Raw genomic sequence first — 22,961 nt, forward strand, 5'->3', positions numbered from 1 at the left:
AGGGTGCAGCTGTTGGTGTACAGGGAGAACAGCAGAGGGGAAAGAACGTAGCCTTGAGGGGAACCGGTCCTGGAGTCAGAGACATGTTTTCCCAGCTTCACGTATTGCATCCTGTCGGACAGGAAGTCTGCGATCCACCTGCAGCCACGCTTAGCTGGGATAGCTTGTCCTGCAGCAGAGCTTGGATGGTGTTGAAAGCAGAGATGAAATCTACAAACAGGTTCCTGGGGAATGTAGTGAAGGCCCATGTTTACTGTGTCGTCTACAGACCTGCTGGCTCTGTATGCGAACTGCAGGGAGCAAAAGACTTCATAATCATAAAGGTCAGGGCAACGGGTCTGTAGTCATGTAGTCCTGTGGTCCTAGGTTTTTGGGGGACAGGGATGATGGTGGAGGCTTTGAAGCAGGCCGACACATGGCATGTCTCTAATGAGGTGTTAAAGATGTCCCTGAACACCAGAGACAGCTGATCAGCGACCTGCTTCAGGATAGATGGTGAGACAGAGTCTAGCCCAGCAGTCTGTTGACATCCCTCTCCAAGATGGTGAGATAGAGACAGAGACAGACAGATGAGGTGGAGCTGTTTTCCACTGAGGATGAGATGGCGGACTGGGGCCAATTGGTGGGGTGACGGGGGTGGTCTCAGGTCTGTCCCATTGTCTTTCGACAGGAAAACTGGTTCAACTCGTTGGCAAGGCGAGAGTGGTTCTTGGAGAGGGGGGGATTTTGGTTTGTAGTTTATGTGTCTAAATCTTTTCCAGACAGAAGCAGATTTGTTTGTAGAGAAGTGATGTTGATTTTTCTCTGAGCACAGCTGCTTAGCATCTTGAACCACCTTGCTAAACCTGTACTTTGACTGCTTAAACCTGCCCCTGGTCACTCCTAAATGCTTCTCTCTTTTTAACCTTAGCTGTCTGAGTTTAGCTGTGAACCAGGGTTTGTCATTATTATAACTCTGGTGCATGATGGTACGCAGCTGTTCTCAGTCACAGAAGCATCTGTAAACTCATCCAGTTTACAGATGTTTGTATTTCTGTAATCTTTTTATTTCAGTTTAACTGTATAAATGACTGTGTGGTGCTTCCTCTGTCACATCACTTTCATTGACGTTGTTGTCCAATATTATTTTAGACATACTTCTCGCAATGGGAAATTAAGTGTGTATTGAATAATATTGTTTTGTTTCACAATGGATTCCAGTGAAAACCCAACTGCTGTTTTTAACCCTTTTTGTGTATATTTGGCAGTATGAGGTCTTCATCAGCTGATGAAATCAAAGATCTACAGTTCCATGACAACTGAGCTAACATCTTCTGATGAAGCCCGTGCAATGTTATTAAAATCTCCAGAAGTGGTACTCTGTGTGTGTGTGTGCAGTATATTTAGTAATTATTTTAATGCATCTCACACTTCATAAGCTGGTTATTTATCTTATATTTACTGCTATATTTACTATAAGAGAGTCTAAACTCACAAATATATTTTATAAAATATTTTATTTGGCATAAATTCAAGTTATTGACATTAACACTAAGTTTCCTTTAATAGATAAAGTAGTACTTTGTATATTGGTTAATTATCTAACAAACATTCACTATAGACAAGTGCTCACAGTGACAAAATGTTTTAGAAAATTTTTATTCTTTTACATTAAAATGTGAAGGGTGAAATTTCAACTGTAAACATGAAATAAACTTGACTTTTACCTCTAAATTTCACAACAAAAATACAATTTTTAAAGCCGGTTCCCACAAAGAGTATTTCTGACTTCACAAACAAGTTATGAATGGTAATAAATTACAATTCTGTAATTCTACACTATGCAAAATAAAATTTTATTTATTTATTTAAAATAAAAGCCAAAAGGAAATTCACAAAATGTTCACCATAAAAAACGACATAATGGAGTGTCTGAGATATAAATAAATAATTTGATATTCTAAAATGTCAAAAAACAAAACAACCTCCCCCCCCCAAAATCACAATCAAGGGTTCACAGATCAGTTAGTCAGGTTGGTCACTTTCTGTAAGGCAGCAGCGCTCACATTTAGAGAATGCTCACTGGGAAACAATTTCCTCATTAGGAATGACAGGAGCATCTGTTATGGAAGATAGAGCAACAAAATCAGAACAGGATTTTTTTGCTATATTAAATAAAATGAGAAACTTACATACAATAAACGAAGGACAGCGACAGAAAAGTAAATGCAGAGATACTTACATGTACGAGCATTTTGTTTTTTTCACAGTCCTGGAACAGATTAAAAACAGACTCCATGTCTGTCTTCTTTAGGATAAGATAGTTTGAACCTACAGAGAGAACATAAAAATTTATTTTATGTACGTTTACGTTTCCTACTAGTGCAGAAAGGCGACAACCTACATTTGGCATTCATCAGGTTGTACGCTCTGGCCCTGGTCTCGTTCTTCTCCTCGTCTGTGCGAGGAGGACGAGGTGGAGGCGGTGCAGCTGGTTGAATCTCTGGCCACTGTTTTTCACGCACAGCATCGATGTATGTAGCCATCTGCACTTCTGATGGGTTCATCTTGTTTAGGAAAGAGTTCACTTTTCTGGAGAAGAATACAACACAACCAAAGGTCACCCACAGACAAAAATCCAAGTCACAGTATAAATAAGGGGTTGGGCGTCTGAACCAAACTTACTTTTTCAAGATGGGCATAAAGGGTTTCAAAATGGCATCAAATATGTTTATGAGGATGGAGTTCCCTGTTAGGACAGAAAGTATTGGGTTTATCTTTAAAAAAAAAGGGGACTATGTCAGTGTTTTTACATGTTTTAGCTTTGGCATAAACTTTGCATTTACCCTTAAGGCTGCGTTAATTAATACATGCCACTAGAGAAACAACCAACTCCTAATTAGATCCTCAACTATGTTCACCAGCCACTTGATTTGAACATCCAGTGTTCAGTACAGTTTATAGGTGTAGATGAGAATGGCTGAGAAAATGTGAAAGCATAAAAGAATTTTAAAAATGGTAAAAAGCGCTGTAGCTACAGAGTTAATGTATTTTTCTTTACCAAAAATATGGGGCTGAAGATAGAGGATGTTATTGTGCAGGCAAATATGTTGACTAAAAAGGTAAAAATGACTTGATCTGACTTTTTAATGCTCCGTTATTTTGGCACTAGTAAAGACCTCAACTGAAATGAACGAACACAACTGGCTGTCTAGATTTAGTTGAAAATTAATTAATTAATTAATCAATCAATCAATCAATCAATCTCAAAATCTGCAGTATGCTATAAAAACACTGGTAGTGAAGGACACATTATTTCTAGTAAATGGACTACAACACACAAAACACTGGTATGATCTCAAAGCTCTTAATGCTGTAAACACTGAACAAACCAGAAATTTCTTTCAGCAGATCAAATATGGCTTTTGTTGCCTCCAGCTGGCCTGGCTTTTGTGGCTCTTGGCTCTTCTGACACTGGGAGTCCTCCCCTCTCGGCAAAGTGTCCTGGTCCTTCCCTTTAGTCTTGTTTGCTCCACCTGACATCTTGAAACATATTTTGTCCTTTTTATTTGACTTTGCACTGAAGTGACACCACGATGGACCTTCCGTGCTATCCCCCTGAAACTCTCCATTTTGTCTGCAGTGCGCTGTGGAGTCTGACACAGGTGAGTCTTTATCACTGGTGGTTCTTGTTGAGAGCAAGGACTCTAGTGACCTGGATTGTATCAGTCCTTTGAACATTTTAAAGGGAGAGGTTAAGGCATTACTAGAGTCCTCTGTTTTGTTGGGGGAGCAGTTTTTATTTGCAGGCTCCAGCTCCTTTTGTGTTTCTGCTTCCTCTGGCGGCACTGAATCAGAATGATCTTCCAAGATAACAATAGTTGGGATTGTAGTACCAGTAACATTGTTGCCCTTCTCAGTAGAGGCACCAGGGTTTTCTAAAGGCAGAGTTGTAGATTCAGGATGTGAAGATGTCATTGTGATTTCTTTCGGGGCCTCTGTCTGAGGACTAGAGTTCTGCAAAGTAAAACAAAATAATCAGGTTGTGACAGCTGAATCTGAAGCGCCTGACTTTAAAGGTACAGAGTGGCAGACACCAGCAAATGAACAAATTCATACACACATCGGTTAAAAGTCTAAAAGTCTCAGTCCCAGTTTCTTACAACTTCAGTCTTATTTCCATAGTTTGGGTCACTGTTTTATTGGTTATTATAAAGTTACCACAAAGTAATTGATTAGATCGGGGCTACGCTGCAACATTCCTCAAACAAAGTCCAACAGTCCAAGCAGCCAACAGTTTATGCAAAATTATTCACAAACTACTTTCTTTGGAGTAAAAAAACCAAAAAAACAAAGTTAGTGATGTCTGTAATAATCCCCTTCTGCACAGGAGAACTGCATGTGTGCACGGCCATGGAAGGTAGGTCAAAGTTGAACCAGGTTCTGTAAACTGTGAAGGATGTTTACACTATAGAGCTGGAGTTATACTTTTATTATTTGCTATGTTCTCTCTTGCAAATAAGTTTGTCTAAATGCCCCTCAGACAACTTTATAACTTGGCAAGTACAATGTTACTGTTACCTATGGGAATGATAGCCAAAAGTACAAAAGCAAGCATCAGGTTATAATAAGCCTGAATCATTCTTTAAGATGTCTATCTGAAGAAAAGCAAATCTGTTAAACTTTACCTCTTCTTCCTCTTGACCTGGAGTCAGGAAGTAAGCCAAGCCACTCAGAAGGCCCCAGACGCCTCCATAATGTTCCTCCTCATTCAGTAGTTTGTCAAGTGGGCAGAGGAACTGAAAAACTGGCTGACTGCGGCCGATTAGATCGTCAGAAACTAATTCCTGTAAAAGAAAATAACACTTTGAGTCATTATGATTTTCAAGTGTTCATCTGTCAACACAGTATTTTTGGTGTCTCTCACCTGCAGGAAGTTCTCCAATGATCCCTTCGCTTCTTCTTTGACCTCATCTGTGATCTCTGACTCCTCCGGCACCAGGATCGTGGGCAGCCGGATCGAGTCCTGATAGAGGACAAAATAAATGTCTTTTATGAACAGTTCCATGAACAATGTTTGGTCCAACCCCTCTGTCTGGCAAGTTTTAAAACTGTATACCATATGATTGCAGTAACATTTTGTGGTTCACAATGTTGAATTTCAGACTTGTGAAGCAAACGTTGTGGTATGTTTTCACAACAATGCTTCCTTCTGGCACAAGCTGAGTTTACAGAAAACACAAGTCTTTTCTCTGAAGTCAAAGGAAGAAATCCTCTTTTAGTCGGTACATATCATGATATCTGTCCATTTGTGGAAAACCATCCATTTAATTGTTCAATAGAAATTCCTAACATTGGACTGCAAGTTTGCATTTTCAACTGTTCCAGTATTTCACAGTGAAAGTTTCTTGCAGAATCAGCTTCGACAAAATAAATCATGCATGTCATCATTAAGCACATTTCCACCCCCATGTACAGAACACGAGCAGGAAGTGTGCAAAAGGTATTTCCAAACATGCAGTCGCTCTTCTAGTTTGTGGCTAACTTTTGCCTCATTGTACTGTTATCTAGTCCCACATAGTTTCACTCTGGTTACCCTGTCTCCACCCTAACTCCTCAGAGTGCTGTCAGAGTACCTCCAACATTAAAAGATTTTAAGAATATACTTGCATCCATATGTACACATTGAAACTGTTTGTTTTTGTCACTGTAATTGTTCCTCCTATTCATTCATGTTCTGAGATGTTTGCTCCCCAATCTGATTCCAGTGTATGAGATAATAGAACAATTGAGCACCTTCAGTCTTTTTAGTGCAAATACTTTGGAATTGCACTACAATTTTATGTATTTCTGGCCAGTATGGAGAGGAAAAATAATTAAAGTGAACAAAAACGGTTTCAATGTACATGTGACTGTCGGTTTTGAGAAATGTGAAACCTAGTCTTTAAATTGATTTTATCTGAGGACACACCTTGCCTTCTCATCATTCATTCCCTCCAATTCACACTCACCCTGACAAGCATCTTTCTAAACTGGTAGACACTTGCTTAAACAGTGAGTGCAATTATTCCCTAAAAATGTTCTATCAAAATAATTACAAAGATGTTTATTTACTGGAATAATCTCCTCCGCGTACTATGATGGTTTGGTTTGCTGGCTTGCAACCAGGACATCAAGTCAATGATAAAAAAGTCAATCTGTAGTCGTCTGCACACCAATACAGCAGGGAATACAAAGCCAAACACAAGCAAGCCCCATTAAGCATGTTGTAGCAATTCCACTCAGAAAATGTTTAAGTACCAAGTACCAAGAAGTTTTAAGTTGAGTCAACAGCAAGTCCCTTCTTAATGAATGTCTTAGAGCTTATGGATAAAAACTTCTTCAGCTAGGTTTGATTTTACCCACAGCATGCAGACTTACCACTTAGTTAACATAACTAACATAGTCTAATTACTGACAGTAAACATACAAACAATCCTGCAATAAATATAATTTGACGATGTAGTTTGTGGTGGTGCTGAACTGTTTTGCATTATACAGAGAGGTGTTTCTGTTCTGCTTACCCTCACTGGGTGGACAAAATAATAGAAACACTTGTCAGTATTACACAACACAATTGCGAGTTTATTGTACCTAATAGACTGGCATATCAGAGGTGATTACATCAGTTAAAAGTAGAAATTATATATATAAAAAAACACAAAAGATGGCTTTCCATCTGCCTTTTACCTGCCATCTGTTGCAAAAGTACACAACATCCATGTAGGTCTTCCTGATGTCCCAATGTAGGTTCTCAGGGCTGTCCTTCTCCTCCAGGTGAACAGTGAAGATTATCTCTTTATCCTCCCAGTCGGTCTACAACACAGTCAACTCCTAATCAAACTCCATCACAAACATTAACATACCATAGAAGGACACGTTTTTACAGTGCCTCCGCAGACAGATAACAAGCCTCCGGGACATTCCACACTGCCAATGATAATTATAACTCACATGAGGGATGCTGACAGCCCAGCGGCCGGCACGCCACATCTCGTATGACAGCTTGAATTCCATCATGTCCTCTTGGACGCTTGTCAGGTAGTTATCCAGATCACTGTCCTCCTGATGGTGTTTGGCCAAAAAGCGACAATGAATCTGTCATGTTTCACAAATTGTCCTCCTCGGTTTAATATATTGCATTATCTGCAGCAGGCTCACCCTGTCAGAGTCCTGCTGGCTGAGAATGGAGTCCTCCCTGGTGTCCTGGTTTTCCTGGATCGCCATGGTCCTCATCCCTGTTGGCTCCTTCTTCATTATCTTATTTTTCTTGGTCTTCTTGGGCTTCATCTTGTCAACAAATTTTGACCATCCTTCTTTTAACTTGTTACCTGAAAATTACAAAAACTTAGTTCATCAGTATTTTTTGGTTTTTTTTATTGTGTACACCACAGTACTGGAGAAACACAATTCCCCTGCCTGATATACTGAGTACTGTATGTGGAGAGAATAACAATACATTCTACTTTGACCTTGATTTCTGACATAACAACACACTTTTAGCACATCATTATAGTTGGAAATTCAGTGAGAAACTACTCACCACACAATCCACACTTCTTCAGGCACGTAAGCCACGTAAGCATGATTAGTAATCAAACGTTCAATGTTATAATCTATGTGGCTGCCTGGCAATTAATAATTTTTCCAACAGACTAAAAAAGCAGTTTTTTTCCTGAATTTTTGATGTGATCATAACAAAAAATACACAGATTTATCTTATCATGGCATAATCAATTCTTATTCAGTCATCATTACTGTTGGATTATTTGCAATATAAAGAGATAGGAGTTGCTTGAAGACAGCACAGAAATGAATTGGCATTCAGCTTGCTGTTTGTGTAATTAGCTGTCTGGACAAACAAACAAAAGAATCGGGGGATTAATTATGTGCTAAAAGGCAGGCTGATAGAAAATTAAAAAGTCACGTAGCTGACCACACATTGCTATTTATCAAACTGTTGTACAATACGTTATGTAAGTGGTCTTCTATTCTCTAAACACTCCATCTGCCTTTCTCAGGTCTCTGTCACCCTCATCTGAAATGTTTTAACACTCAAAGCTGAAAATCAAGTTAGAATCACATGTACTACTCCTTAAGTATGAAAGAGCTCAATTAAAGACTCTCAATTACAACAACTCACTCACAAAACACACCTTTACTTTTGGCCTCGATCCTAGTGCCGTTTGAAATCCCTGCTCTCTCCAAGCCCCTAGAATTAAAAAAAACAGACCCCCAGGTCAGTACCAATTCCAAACACAGGAGGTGGCCCCTGCTGTTGCTACTTTGAGGCTTGCTATGACTAGGTCAAGCCAGCGGGGTGCAGAAGATGACAGCCACTCACACTTCACTGCCCTCGGCCTCGCCTTCGCCCTCGTGTGAAGCCAGCGAGGCTTGATCTGGGTCTGATCCACACAGCTCATCCACAGAGCCTTTGGGGGTCACGCTGTCAAGCTGGCTCACCACCAGCTGGTTCAGGTTGTCGGGGTCCGACAGCCATGTCACCAACAGGCCCAAACCTGAGGAAAACAGCCAATACACTAATCCAACAAACTCTGTCTTGACATAAATACACAAAAAAATCAGGAGGCACAATATTCACATTTGACAATATTATTGGATTGTTGTTTTTTAAGTCATTTTAACACAGCTGGAGTTAGTGATAATAGCTTCCACAATTAAACATATTTAAAAAGGAAGAGTATTTTCTAAACATTTTCTAAAATATGCTAAGTTGCCCCGAGTTAGCTGCATCTGGTTGGCTTAGCTTATAATTAAGACTTGAATTGTATCTCGTTTGCTTAATCCGTATAAGAAAGCGAATACGAATTTCCCAAAGCCGTTACTTTAAATTTGGCATTTCAACCCTATTTAAAACATTTATTTTGAGTTCATATGTCATGTGTGGTTGACAATAAGTGGTACAAATCTTTAAAAAGTGAAGCCAAGTAATCTTTTTCCTCATACAATAAAGACTGATGATATGCGAGCGCAAATGATCAATCACAAAATTGTGAGCAATCACAATATTATGCAAAAATCAGGATTGTTATTTTTGGTGCAAAAGTACAGCCCTGTAATTTTTCCACTGTTCCAAATTATTGCAAACACTCAATTATGTATCCATGAATTAAACAATTATGTCAGAAATTATCTGTTTCTAGCTGCCAAGATGAAGAGAAATCTGGACATGCAGATAATGTTTTAACTACAGCACTTATTGTAACTGACCTACATGTATAATTGCAAAAATGTAAAGCACAGCAAGATTCCCATGAGACAATCCCAAGAGACAAAACATTTTATCTGTTACTAAAAATGACAAAAACCTAAAGGGAATTGGCAAATCACTGTGAAAAGCCCTTTCCTTTTTTGTAACCAGAAATGCATGTCCTCAACTCGACAATGCCACTGACAATAAGGTATTACACACAATTCACACACTTGTAAAATAAGTCATGGGAGGCTTAGTCCTTACACAAGACTGTATTCCTGTGGAGAGAGAATTTAATGCTTTCCTACCCTTTAAGGCAACGATCTCATTTAAGGCACAGCGGCTGACGTCTTGTCCCCAGAGAGATTCGGGAAGAAGGTTACATACCAGAGTTTCAGAAAACTCTCGGAGAACTGCAATCTCTTCTGCTCTGGAAGTGAACAAGAGAGCTCTGAAACAGAAAGCAAAATAGAGGTGACTCCAACCATTAGTGAGCACTATACTGGATCATAGATGTTTATCAGCACATATCTCGGATAATCACTTTATCTAAATCATAAACCTGATGGGATGTGCTACTGTTGAAACACCATTCAGCATAAGAAGAGCCATTAGGATGTCACTGCAGGTATGATGTTGTAAAAGAAAGGTAAATTATTCATAAGTTATTTAAAATATGGAGGTATTTATAGAGTTCAGACACATTACTGAGTGCAAAGAGTAACTGAAGCACCATGAGTTCTGAGTCATTAAACTGAAAGTATGTGTAAAGTCTCACCTGTCAGACTGCTTCGCATTGTGCAAGTGCTGGGTCAAAATCCGAATGGAGCCTACGACAGCCTGGCAAACATCAAAGTCTTTTGCTCTCTCAATGATCCGGTCAATTACAAAGTCAAACTCCCTGCTGAGCACCTGGTGCAGAAGCTGGTTCTCACATGGCTCAAGGACACCGTACCAAGGCAGCACCAGCTGAGCGTAGGCACGCTCAAACACTGAGGGGAGCAGTCACAAAGGAAAATCACGGTAGCACCAAGCTCCCACACTCACCTCCTGACCATCAAACTCAAACACTGCAGTGACTTGAACGCTTGTTTGGTGAAATTCAAGCTCTATTTTTTGCTTATTATTCAAATTGTTCAGGCAGGCAGGACTTTCCTCTGAACACGAGGAGTTGATGGTGGTATGAAGACTGGTCTATTCATCAGGGAACACACATGTTTTATTTACAGCAACATAACTTTATATCATGCAGAAAAAACCAGCTAAAAGTGCAGACGTAGACCATAATGTTTTTTTTAAAACTATGAATTTTTCATATTTTAAACTCAATGAGAAGGCACAAAGACAAGTTGGAATAAAATCACTTTACATATAAATACTGTTTACATTTTTTTTGCGGTATTTTTGTGTATAAATAGTTAAACACATTTTTTTTTTTTTTTTTTTTACAACCAAAACTATTATATAATATTTTGAGTGATTTTGATTAAAGATTTGTAACTTTTAATAGGCGCCTGTGTCATTTCTCAAGTATTTTTGGGTTCCTGTCAGGTTTATTCTTTGTTAAATAGACAAAATGAGAAGTCAGACTTACAGCTGCAGAAAAAAAAGGATATTTATGTGGTATGCACAATTTGAAAGCTGCTTAGTGAAAGACAAAAATGCCGAAAAAAAAACAGCTCATGCATTTGAATATGACTGAATAGAATGAAATAAGTGCTTTCAAGGACTAATCATGAAATACCTGTTTACAGCAACTCTTATTCTCAAAGAAACTGAGCTCATTCAGAGTAGGGATGCAATTTTTTTCAGTCCTGATACCGTTACCTGGGCTTTGGATAATTGGCTGACACCGATACCAATCAGATACCAGTGTAAAATGACTAAGCTGTATTCCTCACTGAGGAAGTCATTGGGAATCATTATTTTATGTGTAAGGCAACATCTGGCTTGACTTAAACACTGCATCCTAACTTTGTGAAACAAAATGCTGTGAGCTCTTCTAGCAAAATGTTTCGGTTTCCCTTCGCATCTCCCCCTCTTGTCACAGACACCTGAGCCAGCTATTTGAGTCATTATTAGGCCGATATCAGATATCAGTATCAGAGTATCCCAAATCCAGAGCTGTGGTATCAATATTATAGCTCAACACCAACCAATATCATTAACGCTGTACAAAATAATAAAAACAATGTGTTTGCAAAGCAAACACAACTAAAATTAGAAGCATGAAACCCAGATATCTTATTTCCTCATCACAGCCATTTACAACCCATCTACAGAGAGAGGGTGTGTTTGTTAATGTTTTCGTTCTTTACATAAACATGCCTCACCTTGCTTAAGGGACCTCTTCACCTGTGGATACTGAGAATCCACTGGTTCAGCCTGCTCCCTGGTTTCTCTGTCATTCAAGTCACCAAACGACTCTTCCTCAACAGTTTCCTGGAAAACAAAAAACTATGAGTCAACTAAAAAGGGACTGAGAAGATTAATAAGAACACAATGAAAACTGGAAAAACAATTAGTGCTGAACTGACAGTAAACTACTGTGGCTATGTGATGAGTGAAAACATGTTTTTCAGACCTCAGTAGCTACAATAAAAAGCACCTCGGGTTTTGTGTGAACTAATTTCACAACTCAAGTGTTCAAGGGTAACCTGGCAAACAAGTTAGATTACTGACTACATACACATTGACTGGGATCTTACAGACAACATGCTACATTAACAATTCTAATATTTATAGACCTAGCTCACTTATTAACGCATATGAGGGAGAAAGGCTAACTACATTTTCAATATTTGAACACATTAAAACATGCCGCCGTGCTCCTAAATCCAAATCTTCCCCGCAAAAAGACATGTTCAGTCCATAAATGCAAAATGTAAGTTACTTAATACCTGGAGTGGATTTTCCTTCGTTTCTTCTTCAGTTTGAGTGCTGATCTCTCGCATGCTGTTTCCAAATAACAGCGGGGTAGAAAAACAAAAGAGAAAACATAACAAGTACTGTGTCACTGTGCGCCAGCAGTCTGAAAAATACCACACCAAGCCAAAAGTAATGGCGATGGAGAAGCGCCACAGATACATCTTCTTTTCTTACAAGAGGCTCTTTTTTGCTCGTATCTCATACTTTGAGACAGTGTGTGTTGCACATAGCCAGAGCAGGTCTGTTCACGGACATCTTTGGCAAAGGAGAAGAAGACTCGGGTTCCTCAAACAACAGTCAAACGTTATTAACAGTCAAACTTTATTAAGTTGGGTAAAGCAGAGCTGTGATTGGCTGCAGGTAGTCCGCGCGTGCCTGCTGTTGATTATAGCAGGGTGCCATCTACAGGTTACACCTTTACCTTACAGCAAGGAGCTCTGATCTATCTATCTTGATTACCAGTGGTGGGAGTGTTCAGATCCTATCTTTGAATAAAAATACCAATCCAAGAATTTAAAAATACTCCTTAACTTAAATTACAGAAGTATCAACTGCAAAATTTTTATAAAGCAAAAAAGTAAAAGTAGCCTAAAGTAAAACCGCAGTAAAATATCCCGTCTCTGATCTTTCCTTTTATTTTTTTTATAGAATAATGGATAATTTGACATTTTTGGGTATCACACAGCTATTTAAATGAAACCATCTAAGAAGTTTAGAGGGGAAATATCTCTTTGGTGGATGTGTTAACAGCTCATTGACATCTGAACTCATAGACACTGTTTTTTATAAAAAGGTATCAAGCCCAGGCGTGGGAACCACTGGTTTAATTTTTAAGCTTAATATTAGTTAATAATTGTTTCAATAATTAATCTGAAAATTAACCAATAGCTATAACTGTTAAATAAATGTTGTGGAGTAAAAAAGCACATTTTTTCCCTCTGAAGTTTAGTAGAGTAGAAGTATAAAGCAGCATCAAATAGAAATATAAAAAGTACAAGTACCTCAACATTGTGCTATAGTAGGCCACAGTACTTCGTTACTTTCCACCACTGTCGATTGCAGAGATTGACTGTTAATGGATACATAAGTTTTCCTTTTTTTAGCATGACTTACAAATTTAGCTTATGATCATGATATCATATTATCAGCCAATAAAAATATTTTTTTTAAACAACCAAGAACAGGTAAAATAAGGAAGAGCTTGGCCATTGATAAGGGAAGTATTTATCATAAAGTATAAATCATCATAAATCCAGATTGAGATAATAAAAACAAAGATAATGTTTGGAAAAGATTTAAAAGTCTGTGGTTCTTTACTTTATCTACTCCAGATTACTGTTTTATTGTCACATTGAATCATATTCAGCCATCACACTTAAATAAATACCGTAGATTGTATTACATTAAATCAGTTTTCATGCAGATTGTTTGTTTCGACCTTCTGAATTATACAAGCTCTGATGATGATGTAATACTGATGAAAAATATAAAGTAGATTTGCCAGAGCAAAACTGGGCATCCAGTAAAGCATTTTTGAAGATAGGCTATTTTATTTTTAAATATGGAACTCTAAATCTTTCCAACATTCAAACTAAAGACAGGCCTTTAATGAGCACAATCTCCTTCAGCTTCTATTAAATGTGAACATTATAACAAAAAACATTTACCAGAATGGGTTGGTATAGCCCACTAATAAAGTTATGTTACAATCAGCAGATACTCTTTGTATTGTTACTCTGAGTAACTTGTGACAAACGTAGATGTTACTGATTATCCGTCAGGACCGGGGGCCAGAAACTCAAACGCAGACTAGAGAAATGCACAGAAGTGGTTTATTGAGCACATGGGGTGTCCTGGGAGAGGTGGTCATTCTGAGGGTCTGCGGTTCTGGTCCCAGAGCTTAGATGATTCCGGGGCACAGGAGGGAATCCGCGTGGTGCGTGTGCAGGTTTCCTGAGGTCGAGACAAATAGAGAGCAGTTAACACTGGTACGAAGGTTCAGACAAAATACTGAAACTAAGCCAGACAAACTGGCTGGCGTGTCCATACGGTTAGGTACAACAATCCGGCGGGGACTGGAAGGTTGGCAGATCTCTTAAAGGCGTGTTGATTGCAGGCAGAGGCCCTGGTGTGCTGATTGCGGATGTGCTTCAGGTGGGAAAGCCTGGAGCTCAGATTGCCACGCCCACCAGCAGCCTCAGGGCAACAGGCAGGCCAGGGTCACGACCGGGGGTTTGTGACATTATCAAAACCCCCACTTCCTTTCAAGTGCATAATTTATCTCACTGTGGGTTTTGTCCTCATGAGGTTAAAACACTGAGGTCATGACCAGGTGCAGCGGTGATGTAACTCAGTCTAACAGCTGAAATTACGCAACAGACTGCCTGACAGGAGGACAGCTTCAGTGATCCGTGGCCCTTCATGTGGCTACTGACTATGAAGTCCCTTTTAAGAGGAGGTCACACCAGTGGTGGAATGTAACTAACAGTACATTTACATTGTCTACTTGCACTTTATTTGATGCTACTTTATAGCCTACTTCAATTCTGAGGGAAATACTGCATTTATTTTTACTTCCCTACATTATTTTGACAGTACTTAACAAATTGAGATTTTTCACATAAAACATACAGTATGTGCTTATAAAATATGTTGCATTGTTATAGATTAAACTACCAAATAGTATATCAAATTGTTAAAACTAGCTCCATAGCAAAGTACACATTAGTAAGTTATCTATTAATATAATTGCGTAACTAACAGGGTCCATCCATCCATCCATCGTCAACCGCTTATCCTGCGTACAGGTTCGCGGGGGGGGCTGGAGCCAATCCCAGAGAGGGGGTTGTAGCCAATTCTGTGGCCTGGTTTCTGCCACACCGACTACTGGTTTCTGCCACACCGACCACTGGTTTCTGCCACACCGACCACTGGTTTCTGCCACACCGACCACTGGTTGCTACCACTAGGGGCGCTAAAGATACTAGTCGCTGCCACACCGACCACTGGTCGCTACCACAGTCTCTAAGGGAAGGTTCCTTTCTGTTCCATGTCACTCAAACTGTGGCTGTATTAAAAAAGGTCAGTTTCAAGTTTTTATACAGTCTATGGTTCCAAAGTAGACCTAAAGTGACCTGATTTAGGTTAGTCATCAGGTTGAGGCCGCGACCAGCGAACATGAAACTAGAATTAGACTCTGTATTGACTGCTGCTTATTTGTTTAGCATTATTGGCTTTTTGATGCATCCTCCAATTAGTACAGCGCTACATATGATAATATGCTTGCTATTGTGTGCCGGCGGCCATCAGTGCGTAAAATAATAACACTTAAATGTTATACCTATCATAAAGGGCGAAATTGCGTCTCTCCTTGAGCAATAGTCTTTGGTGGCATTTTTCACGCTATTGAAACTCAAACTTTGTTGCAATATCGCAGACATCAGGGGCAAGTAGTGGACTGCTGTGTGTGTGTTTGTGCGTGTGGGCATGAGATGAGGCTCCACACTGCTGCCACACTGGTCGGTGTGGTCGCTGCCACTTGGGGCGCTAAAGACAGTGGTCGCTGCCACACTGACCACTGGTTGCAGTTGGTTATATCTACTGTAATACATCTTTATCATAATTCTTTGTTAAAATATTATGGATTATGCCTATTCTTATTGTTGCACTATATATTGCAGTTTGTGTGGTTATACCTACAGTAACAGCCTACATCTATCTATCTTTAGTCCTTGCCTATAACAAGGCCTGTGTAATCACCTATGAATGAAAGTGTGTGTGTGTGTACATCTTTCTATATCACAATACTTTGTAAAATATACTCTATTATATCTTATTGATGCACTGTAGGCATACAGTATATTGCAGTTTGTGTGGTTGTAGCCAATCTACAGTAGGCTAATACATCTATCTAGATCACAATACTTTGATAAATATAGCCTACAATATTATCGATTATGCCTATATTCTTATTGGTGCACTCTATATTGCAGTTTGTGTGGTTAACCTGCAGTAATAAATCTCTATCTTTGGTTCTTGCCTACAAGAAGAAGGCCAGTGTTGTCACCTGTGAAGGAAAGTGTGGTGAACACTTGTTGGTTGAATCCAAGCTAGACTGATTTTAACAATAAGAATATAGTTAATCAAAAATTAGTAGGCTATATTTAACAAAGTATTATGATCTAGATATATTTGTTACTGTAGATAGGCTATAACCACACAAACCGCAATATATAGTACAACAATAAGAGTAGGCATAATCGATAACATAGTATATTTAACAAAGAATTATGATAAAGATGTATTACATAGTAGATACAACCAACTGCAACCAGTGGTCAGTGTGGCAGCGACCACTATCTTCAGCGCCCCTAGTGGCAGCGACCACACCGACTGGTGTGGTCGCTGCCACCGTCTTTAGTGCCCCTAGTGGCAGCGACCACAACAACCAGTGTGGAAGCAGTGGCCGGTGTGGCAGCAGCCCAAGACTGTGGAGTCTCGTCTCATGCCCTCTCTCGCCAAATTAAAAGATTAAGTCTGGTTCGCGATGTCTTCTTCATACTTTGGTGTTTTTGAATTGAATAATGGCAACCATGCGAATAAAATACTATCTATTCATTTCCAGGCCATTTTATCAACTTAGTTAGCCATTTAACTTTGGAGTATTGTTTAAGGTTTCAAAACTTAAAACCTCCAGACCTCAATTTTTTATGTTGCATAGGGTATCTTTCCCTAAATAATGACATTTGTTCCTCCAAATGAAATTAAATAAGATCTTATCTAATTCTTTGTATATTTCAGTAGGCATTTCCAGTGATAAGGATACATAGATCTGGATATTTCCTCAGCATTAGATAGTAGAACTCTACCATTTAGTGAAAGATGCCTCATCCACCACATGTTGAACCTTTTTCATTATTTGTTTAATCATAGGGCTGAAGTTTAGGTTATTGCAGAGTTTTTCATTCTTATCACACCCAGGTATGTAACTGGGTTCTTCACAAGGATACCATTAACTTCTGATAGTTCACATTCCTTAAGTGGTAGCCTAATAAACAGATTTGTTCAAGTTCATTCTTAAGCCTGATACAGTAGAAAATTCCTCAACACATCTAATTGCCAAAGACAAAAAAATTGTATCATCTGCCAGTTGAGATAATTTAAATGATCTAAGGTCACTTTAGGTCTACTTTGGAACCATAGACTGTATAAAAACTTGAAACTAACCTTTTTTAATTCAGCCACAGTTTGTGTGACAAGGAACAGAAAGGAGCCTTCCCTTAGAGACTGTGGTAGCGACCAATGGTCGGTGTGGCAGCCTGGCAGCAAGGCAGCAACTAGTGGTTCGTGGGGGCAGGAAGGCAGCGACCAGTATCTTTAGCGCCCCTAGTGGTAGCGACCAGTAGTCTGTGTGGCAGAGAACAGTATCTTTAGCGCCCCTAGTGGTAGCGACCAGTAGTCTGTGTGGCAGAGAACAGTATCTTTAGCGCCCCTAGTGGTAGCGACCAGTAGTCTGTGTGGCAGAGAACAGTATCTTTAGCGCCCCTAGTGGTAGTGACCAGTGGTCTGTGTGGCAGAGACCAGTGGTCGGTGTGGCAGCGACCAGTATCTTTAGCGCCCCTAGTGGTAGCGACCAGTGGTCGGTGTGGCAGCGACCAGTATCTTTAGCGCCCCTAGTGGTAGTGACCAGTGGTCGGTGTGGCAGCGACCAGTATCTTTAGCGCCCCTAGTGGTAGCGACCAATGGTCTGTGTGGCAGAGACCAGACCACATAATTGGCTACAACCCCTGCTGCAATCCCAGCTGACAGCGGGCGCAAGGCGGGGTACACCCTGGACAGGTCGCCAGTCCATCGCAGGGCCACACATAGACGGACAATCGCTCACGCTCACACCTAAGGACAATTTAGGGTAACCAATCAACCTAGCCTGCATGTCTTTGGATGGTGGGAGGAAGCCGGAGCACCCGGAGAGAACCCACGCAGACACGGGGAAACTCCACACAGAAAGGCCGGGGCCCACGACCTTCTTCCTGTGAGGCGACAGTGCTAACCACCGCACCAACGTGCCGCCCTAACTAACAGGGTGCATTTTTCTATTGTTTCTGCACTCAATATTTTTACATATAAAAGCATTTTGGTACTTTAAAGTACATTTTGCTAATAATACTTACGTACTTTTACGTAAGTGATGTTTTCAGCACAGGACTTTTTTCAGTGCATCCTACTAGCAAAATAAATGCAGTATGTCATATTGAAAGTAGACTGTAGACTACATTTGTCTTATTTGTTAACCTGATGAGGCACAGCGTATCTAAAGCCACACAGACAGACTGTGTGTAAATGGCTGTGATCCCCATTGCTCCTGATTCACTAATCCCTTTTAAAGTTGTAATGCAGCAGCTGCAGGGAAAGACCTGCTGATTGAAGAATTCACTCTGTGATACCTGCTGAGAGGAGATTTTGTGGATCGAGTGGTCAAAACGGTCTTAAAACTGATTTCCCTTGGGTCTGCGGATATATCCCAAGAGTTTCTGAATCACTGTAGGGAGATTAGACTACACTCAGCTCAGTAAGTCATGTAATCTGATAGTGTTGCTAAATGAAGCTATGTCCTCCATTCAACATCAGTCTGGGTTAAGTGTCCAAGACACAGTGATTGTGTCTACATTAACTTGCCAAGGAGAGTGCTTTTTATGTTGACAGGATGACCACATTCTTCTCAGTGTTTAAGATATTAGCTTTAGACATGCACACCGTCTGTAGCTGTACATCTAACAGAAATTCACACTATATACAGAGAGAAAAACACATTCATTTGAAAGTGAGGAATCACGTGGTGAAAATACTAGACAAAGACATCTCCAGGGACAGTACTAAACTTTTGATGAACTTAAAGAGTGAATGATGGTTCAAAGCTGGACTAATATTTTGGACCTCAATATAACTTATTCTCTTAGACTTAATTATCTAGTCACACTTTCAATAAGAATAATTACAGCTGCAGTGAATGAATGCTCATGGGATTTCTGTGATGTTAAAAGCCTGCAGCAGATAGAGTGCTTGACTGTACTGCCATTAATCTGTAACCTTACTGACAGACATTTTCCCAAGTTATTGCTAATAAGAATTTTGGACCACATATGTCAAATAGTCTCTTGAAACAGTGTCTTCATTTTTTTTTTTATAAATTCTGAAATGGATAGATAATGTTTTCCCAGGGGGCAGCAGCTCCATAATTGTTCAATGAAAACAACTGAAGACTGATGAAAGCAACCAAGTGGCCCTGTGACCTCATAGTCAGCACGCAGTTCGTAATACAATGTGACAGTATATTGCTGGAATATCAACGTGTCCGAGTCCAAATAGTTTAAACGTACACAACACTGCTTGGTGTGGAGGATTGGTTTGCTACAAACAAAACATTCACCACAGATGTCCCATATTAGGACATGCAGCACAAAGATTACAATCTGCTATTACAGAAAGGTCAGTACACTACATACATAAAATACACAGACACACCACCACCCTAAAAAAATCCTACCATGAACTGTGCCTTTTGCTTCTTTGCTCTAATGAAAAGCTACAATATGTTATTACGTTTTTACATACTTCACTTGACAATGATAGTAAATAACTGGAACAGGTGTGTCAGTGGTCAAACAGCTCAAGGTGAAAGTCCTCAGTCACACCAGTTGGAGTCAGATGAGGTCTGGCAGGAGATAAAAGTATATTTAGAAGGTTGGATTAATCCACCTCCCTACAGGTAACCCTGGTTGTTTCTCTGCAGGAAGTCACATGTGCAAAATGTTCTGCTGAATTATCAATATATTTAAAATAACACTGGGTAAGCTCCTGATTTCCTGTGTATCACCTTTCTGTAAGTATGCCTAGGTTGAAATATTGGCAGCAGGTCAACTTTCTCAGCTGATTTTGGCTTAACCCCAACTACAACCTTAGAGACCTCTACAGCTCTAAGCTGTCACTCAAGAGGCCGCCCAACGGCTATCTGAAGCAAGACGGCTAAGGACATGAGCTGCCAGGACACTCTGTAATGGTACCCTTCATATAGGACATTACATTTCAAAACCAGACAGGAGACTCAATAGGTTGCGTTTATTTCTCTTTCGGTAAGGTTCCTGGGTTCAGGGAATGACATTCTGCTGAGGGGCAAAACAAAAAAGCATGGGCCAAGAGAAGAGTGCATAACAGATTCCCCCAGTACAACTAGTAGAAAATACTAGTTGGTCCCTATAAATATAGCGCAGCATTTAAGTCCTTCCAAATGTACAACATATGTTACAGTTAAACTTCACAACATGAATAGTGGACATACAAAAACTTAGATGACTTTTTTAAGTTCATCATACAAGACAAGCACGAAGGCGCCACCCATGCCTCTGAGCACATTAGATAACGCTCCCTTGAAGAAGGCCTTGGAGCCCTCATCACGTAAAATCTTCTTCCAGCAGTCAATGGTGCCAGTGTACATGATGTCAGCTGTGGGGAAAAACATAATTTTAAAAAGAGGTCACACCTTTATTCAGGTAACACAGAAGCAAAAACAGAAAGTTACACTTTGATATATTGTGTTGATTACCTCCTTTGCGCCCAGACTGCATCATCATACGACGACGGACAGTGTCAAAGGGGTACGACACAAGACCAGCGACCGCAGTCACAGACTGAGCGATCATCCAGCTAACAAAAATGTGTGTGTTCTTGGGGTCTGGAAGCATGCCTGTAAGAGAAATGTCAATCAGGAATATTAATGTCTTAAAAGTGAGGGAAGTCTAATGAGAAGTGATGCATCAAGCTCTGCCACGCCTGATAAAGAAAACTCACCTTTTGCTGTGTCATAGACCCCAAAGTAAGCAGCTCTGTAGATAATAATGCCCTGTACTGAAACATTGAAGCCCTGGTACAGACCCTTGAGGCCATCAGACTTGAAGATCTTCACCAAGCAGTCTCCCAGGCCTTTGAACTCACGCGCCTGCCCGGATTTGCCGACATCAGCAGCCAGACGTGTTCTGGCGAAGTCGAGGGGGTAGACGAAACAGAGCGACGTGGCTCCGGCAGCGCCGCCAGACGCCAGGTTACCCGCAAAGTATCTCCAGAACTGTGTGCGCTTGTCCACACCGTCGAGGAAAACTTTCTTGTACTTGTCCTTGAAAGCAAAATTGAGGGCCTGAGTGGGGAAATATCGGATGACGTTGGCCAGATTCCCTCTCCAGTACGAGATGAAGCCCTGCTCTTTTGGGATACGGATGACGCAGTCGATGATGCCCTTGTACTGCTTGTCAACTGTAATCTGTTTGCTGGCATGTTGTACCTGTAATTGAAGCCAAGATATGGTAGAACATTAGGGATAGTAAAGTGAAGAAGGCTGGATGGAAGCAAAGTAGGTCAATTTTGGATTTTTTTCAATGTGAAAGAGCATCTATATGGTACCTTTAACCTGGTAACCTTCTAACTTGTATACTCAGTGAGGACACAAATGCCGTTCATGAGTCTGTCTGACAGACACATTTTCACCCATGTGCCAGATTACTACTCTGCTGGCATCCATTCAACAATTCACTCCCCTCCCTCCCGCCTACTATAGCGCAAACCTTGCTGTGACCTTGGCTGTCTGTTGCAAAGCCAAACTAAAGACATGTCATGGAAGATGAGCTTTTGAACCCCGCAGTCACAGTGAACGGCCATGTCTGCCCGTAATAACGCACTGCATTTTTGCCTGGTGAGACTGCAGGTTGCTGGCCGATTTATTACGTAACAGGTCTGATGCGCCACGATTCTGCTCAGTCTTCATCTGCGCCAGTCTCTGACGGAGGATTTACAACTTGAACAGTGTAGCATATGCACCTTTACATTAAAATCACGTTTCATCTTGTTAAATTCACCCTCCATCTCTATCCCTAAGAAATACCAGAGTATCAGCAAGAAAATGCTGTAAATTAACAACACGATCAAGCAGCATCTAATTCACAACTATAACGAATTAAAGTTTTCTCAAAAAGATTTCACACCCACCTGGAGAAGGAGCTTGACTCTCTCGATGGGGGCTACAGCTGTTTTGGAGATGGCAGCGGCAATACCACCAGCCAGGAAGTCCTTGGCGAAGGAAATAGCTTGTTCAGTCATCTTCAGATGTTGTCAGTCCCGCTACTAGTCGGTAGTCGCCTGTGGAGTTGAAATGGCCGACTCCAATGTAGAAGAGAGCGGATTTATGAAGACTGAACGCGAGAAAAACTGTGAACTTCCACTCTCGCGTCTCATTGGCCGGCTGTGGAAGAAGTGGGCGGGATAGGTGATGTCCTTTGATTCAGATTTGGTACTCTCCCTCATCACTCAAGTAACTCTGAGTAAGACCAACAGTTGTCTGTCCAGCAATGTGTAACTACTTGACATGTTACGACATGTTGTTTTGATATTCTGATTGAGCCATATCTCCACAGAGCTCAGGGGATACTGTTATGTTGTTAAATTAAGTTTTGGATCAATCAAGGTCATGTCAAATGACACATTAGAAGCAATTGACGTCTAAAGGTTATGGTGGATAGAGGTCATTCTATCTGTTATGTCCTTTGGCCGTTTCCCACAGCATGGAGGTGAATGAGGGAGGAGGACATGTTTGAATCAGCTGACCAACCTGATCCAACCTTATTAACTATAAATACCAAGTTAGCCTGATTTAAATCTTACCTGAAGTGTTGCCCATTATCAGAAACAGACCTAGGCTGTCTGTTGTCACTAGACTCAAGAATATACATTGGAAAGGAGTTACACTATTGGCAGACAT

General features: G+C 40.4%; 2 protein-coding genes across 5 annotated transcripts; both read right to left on the reverse strand.

Annotated features, from left to right (window-relative positions):
- Positions 1-1,610: 1,610 nt before the first annotated feature.
- Positions 1,611-12,524, reverse strand: si:rp71-46j2.7. Of its 4 annotated transcripts, XM_046029704.1 has the most exons (18): positions 12,335-12,524; positions 12,133-12,187; positions 11,566-11,674; positions 10,011-10,224; positions 9,795-9,854; positions 9,541-9,683; positions 8,363-8,537; positions 8,175-8,230; positions 7,180-7,349; positions 6,973-7,083; positions 6,709-6,834; positions 4,907-5,005; positions 4,668-4,826; positions 3,372-3,996; positions 2,665-2,728; positions 2,384-2,571; positions 2,222-2,310; positions 1,611-2,099 (listed from the first exon to the last, which is right to left on the reverse strand). In XM_046029704.1, exons 2-18 carry the CDS (start codon positions 12,184-12,186, stop codon positions 2,001-2,003), a joined length of 2,541 nt encoding a protein of 846 aa, XP_045885660.1. In that variant the 5' UTR covers position 12,187; positions 12,335-12,524; the 3' UTR covers positions 1,611-2,000. The 4 variants fall into 4 exon arrangements, with proteins under 4 accessions (XP_045885660.1, XP_045885658.1, XP_045885659.1 ...); XM_046029702.1 differs by having other exon boundaries at positions 12,133-12,524; XM_046029703.1 differs by lacking the exon at positions 9,795-9,854 and having other exon boundaries at positions 1,612-2,099; positions 12,133-12,524.
- Positions 12,525-20,258: 7,734 nt separating this feature from the next.
- On the reverse strand, positions 20,259-22,372 carry slc25a5 (solute carrier family 25 member 5). The gene is made up of 4 exons (XM_046030400.1): positions 22,193-22,372; positions 21,005-21,491; positions 20,760-20,900; positions 20,259-20,659 (listed from the first exon to the last, which is right to left on the reverse strand). The coding sequence occupies exons 1-4, from the start codon at positions 22,301-22,303 to the stop codon at positions 20,502-20,504; spliced, it is 897 nt and encodes a 298-aa protein (XP_045886356.1). The 5' UTR covers positions 22,304-22,372; the 3' UTR covers positions 20,259-20,501.
- Positions 22,373-22,961: the final 589 nt, after the last annotated feature.

Source organism: Micropterus dolomieu, linkage group LG19 (assembly GCF_021292245.1).
Source record: "Micropterus dolomieu isolate WLL.071019.BEF.003 ecotype Adirondacks linkage group LG19, ASM2129224v1, whole genome shotgun sequence".
NCBI lineage: Eukaryota > Metazoa > Chordata > Actinopteri > Centrarchiformes > Centrarchidae > Micropterus > Micropterus dolomieu.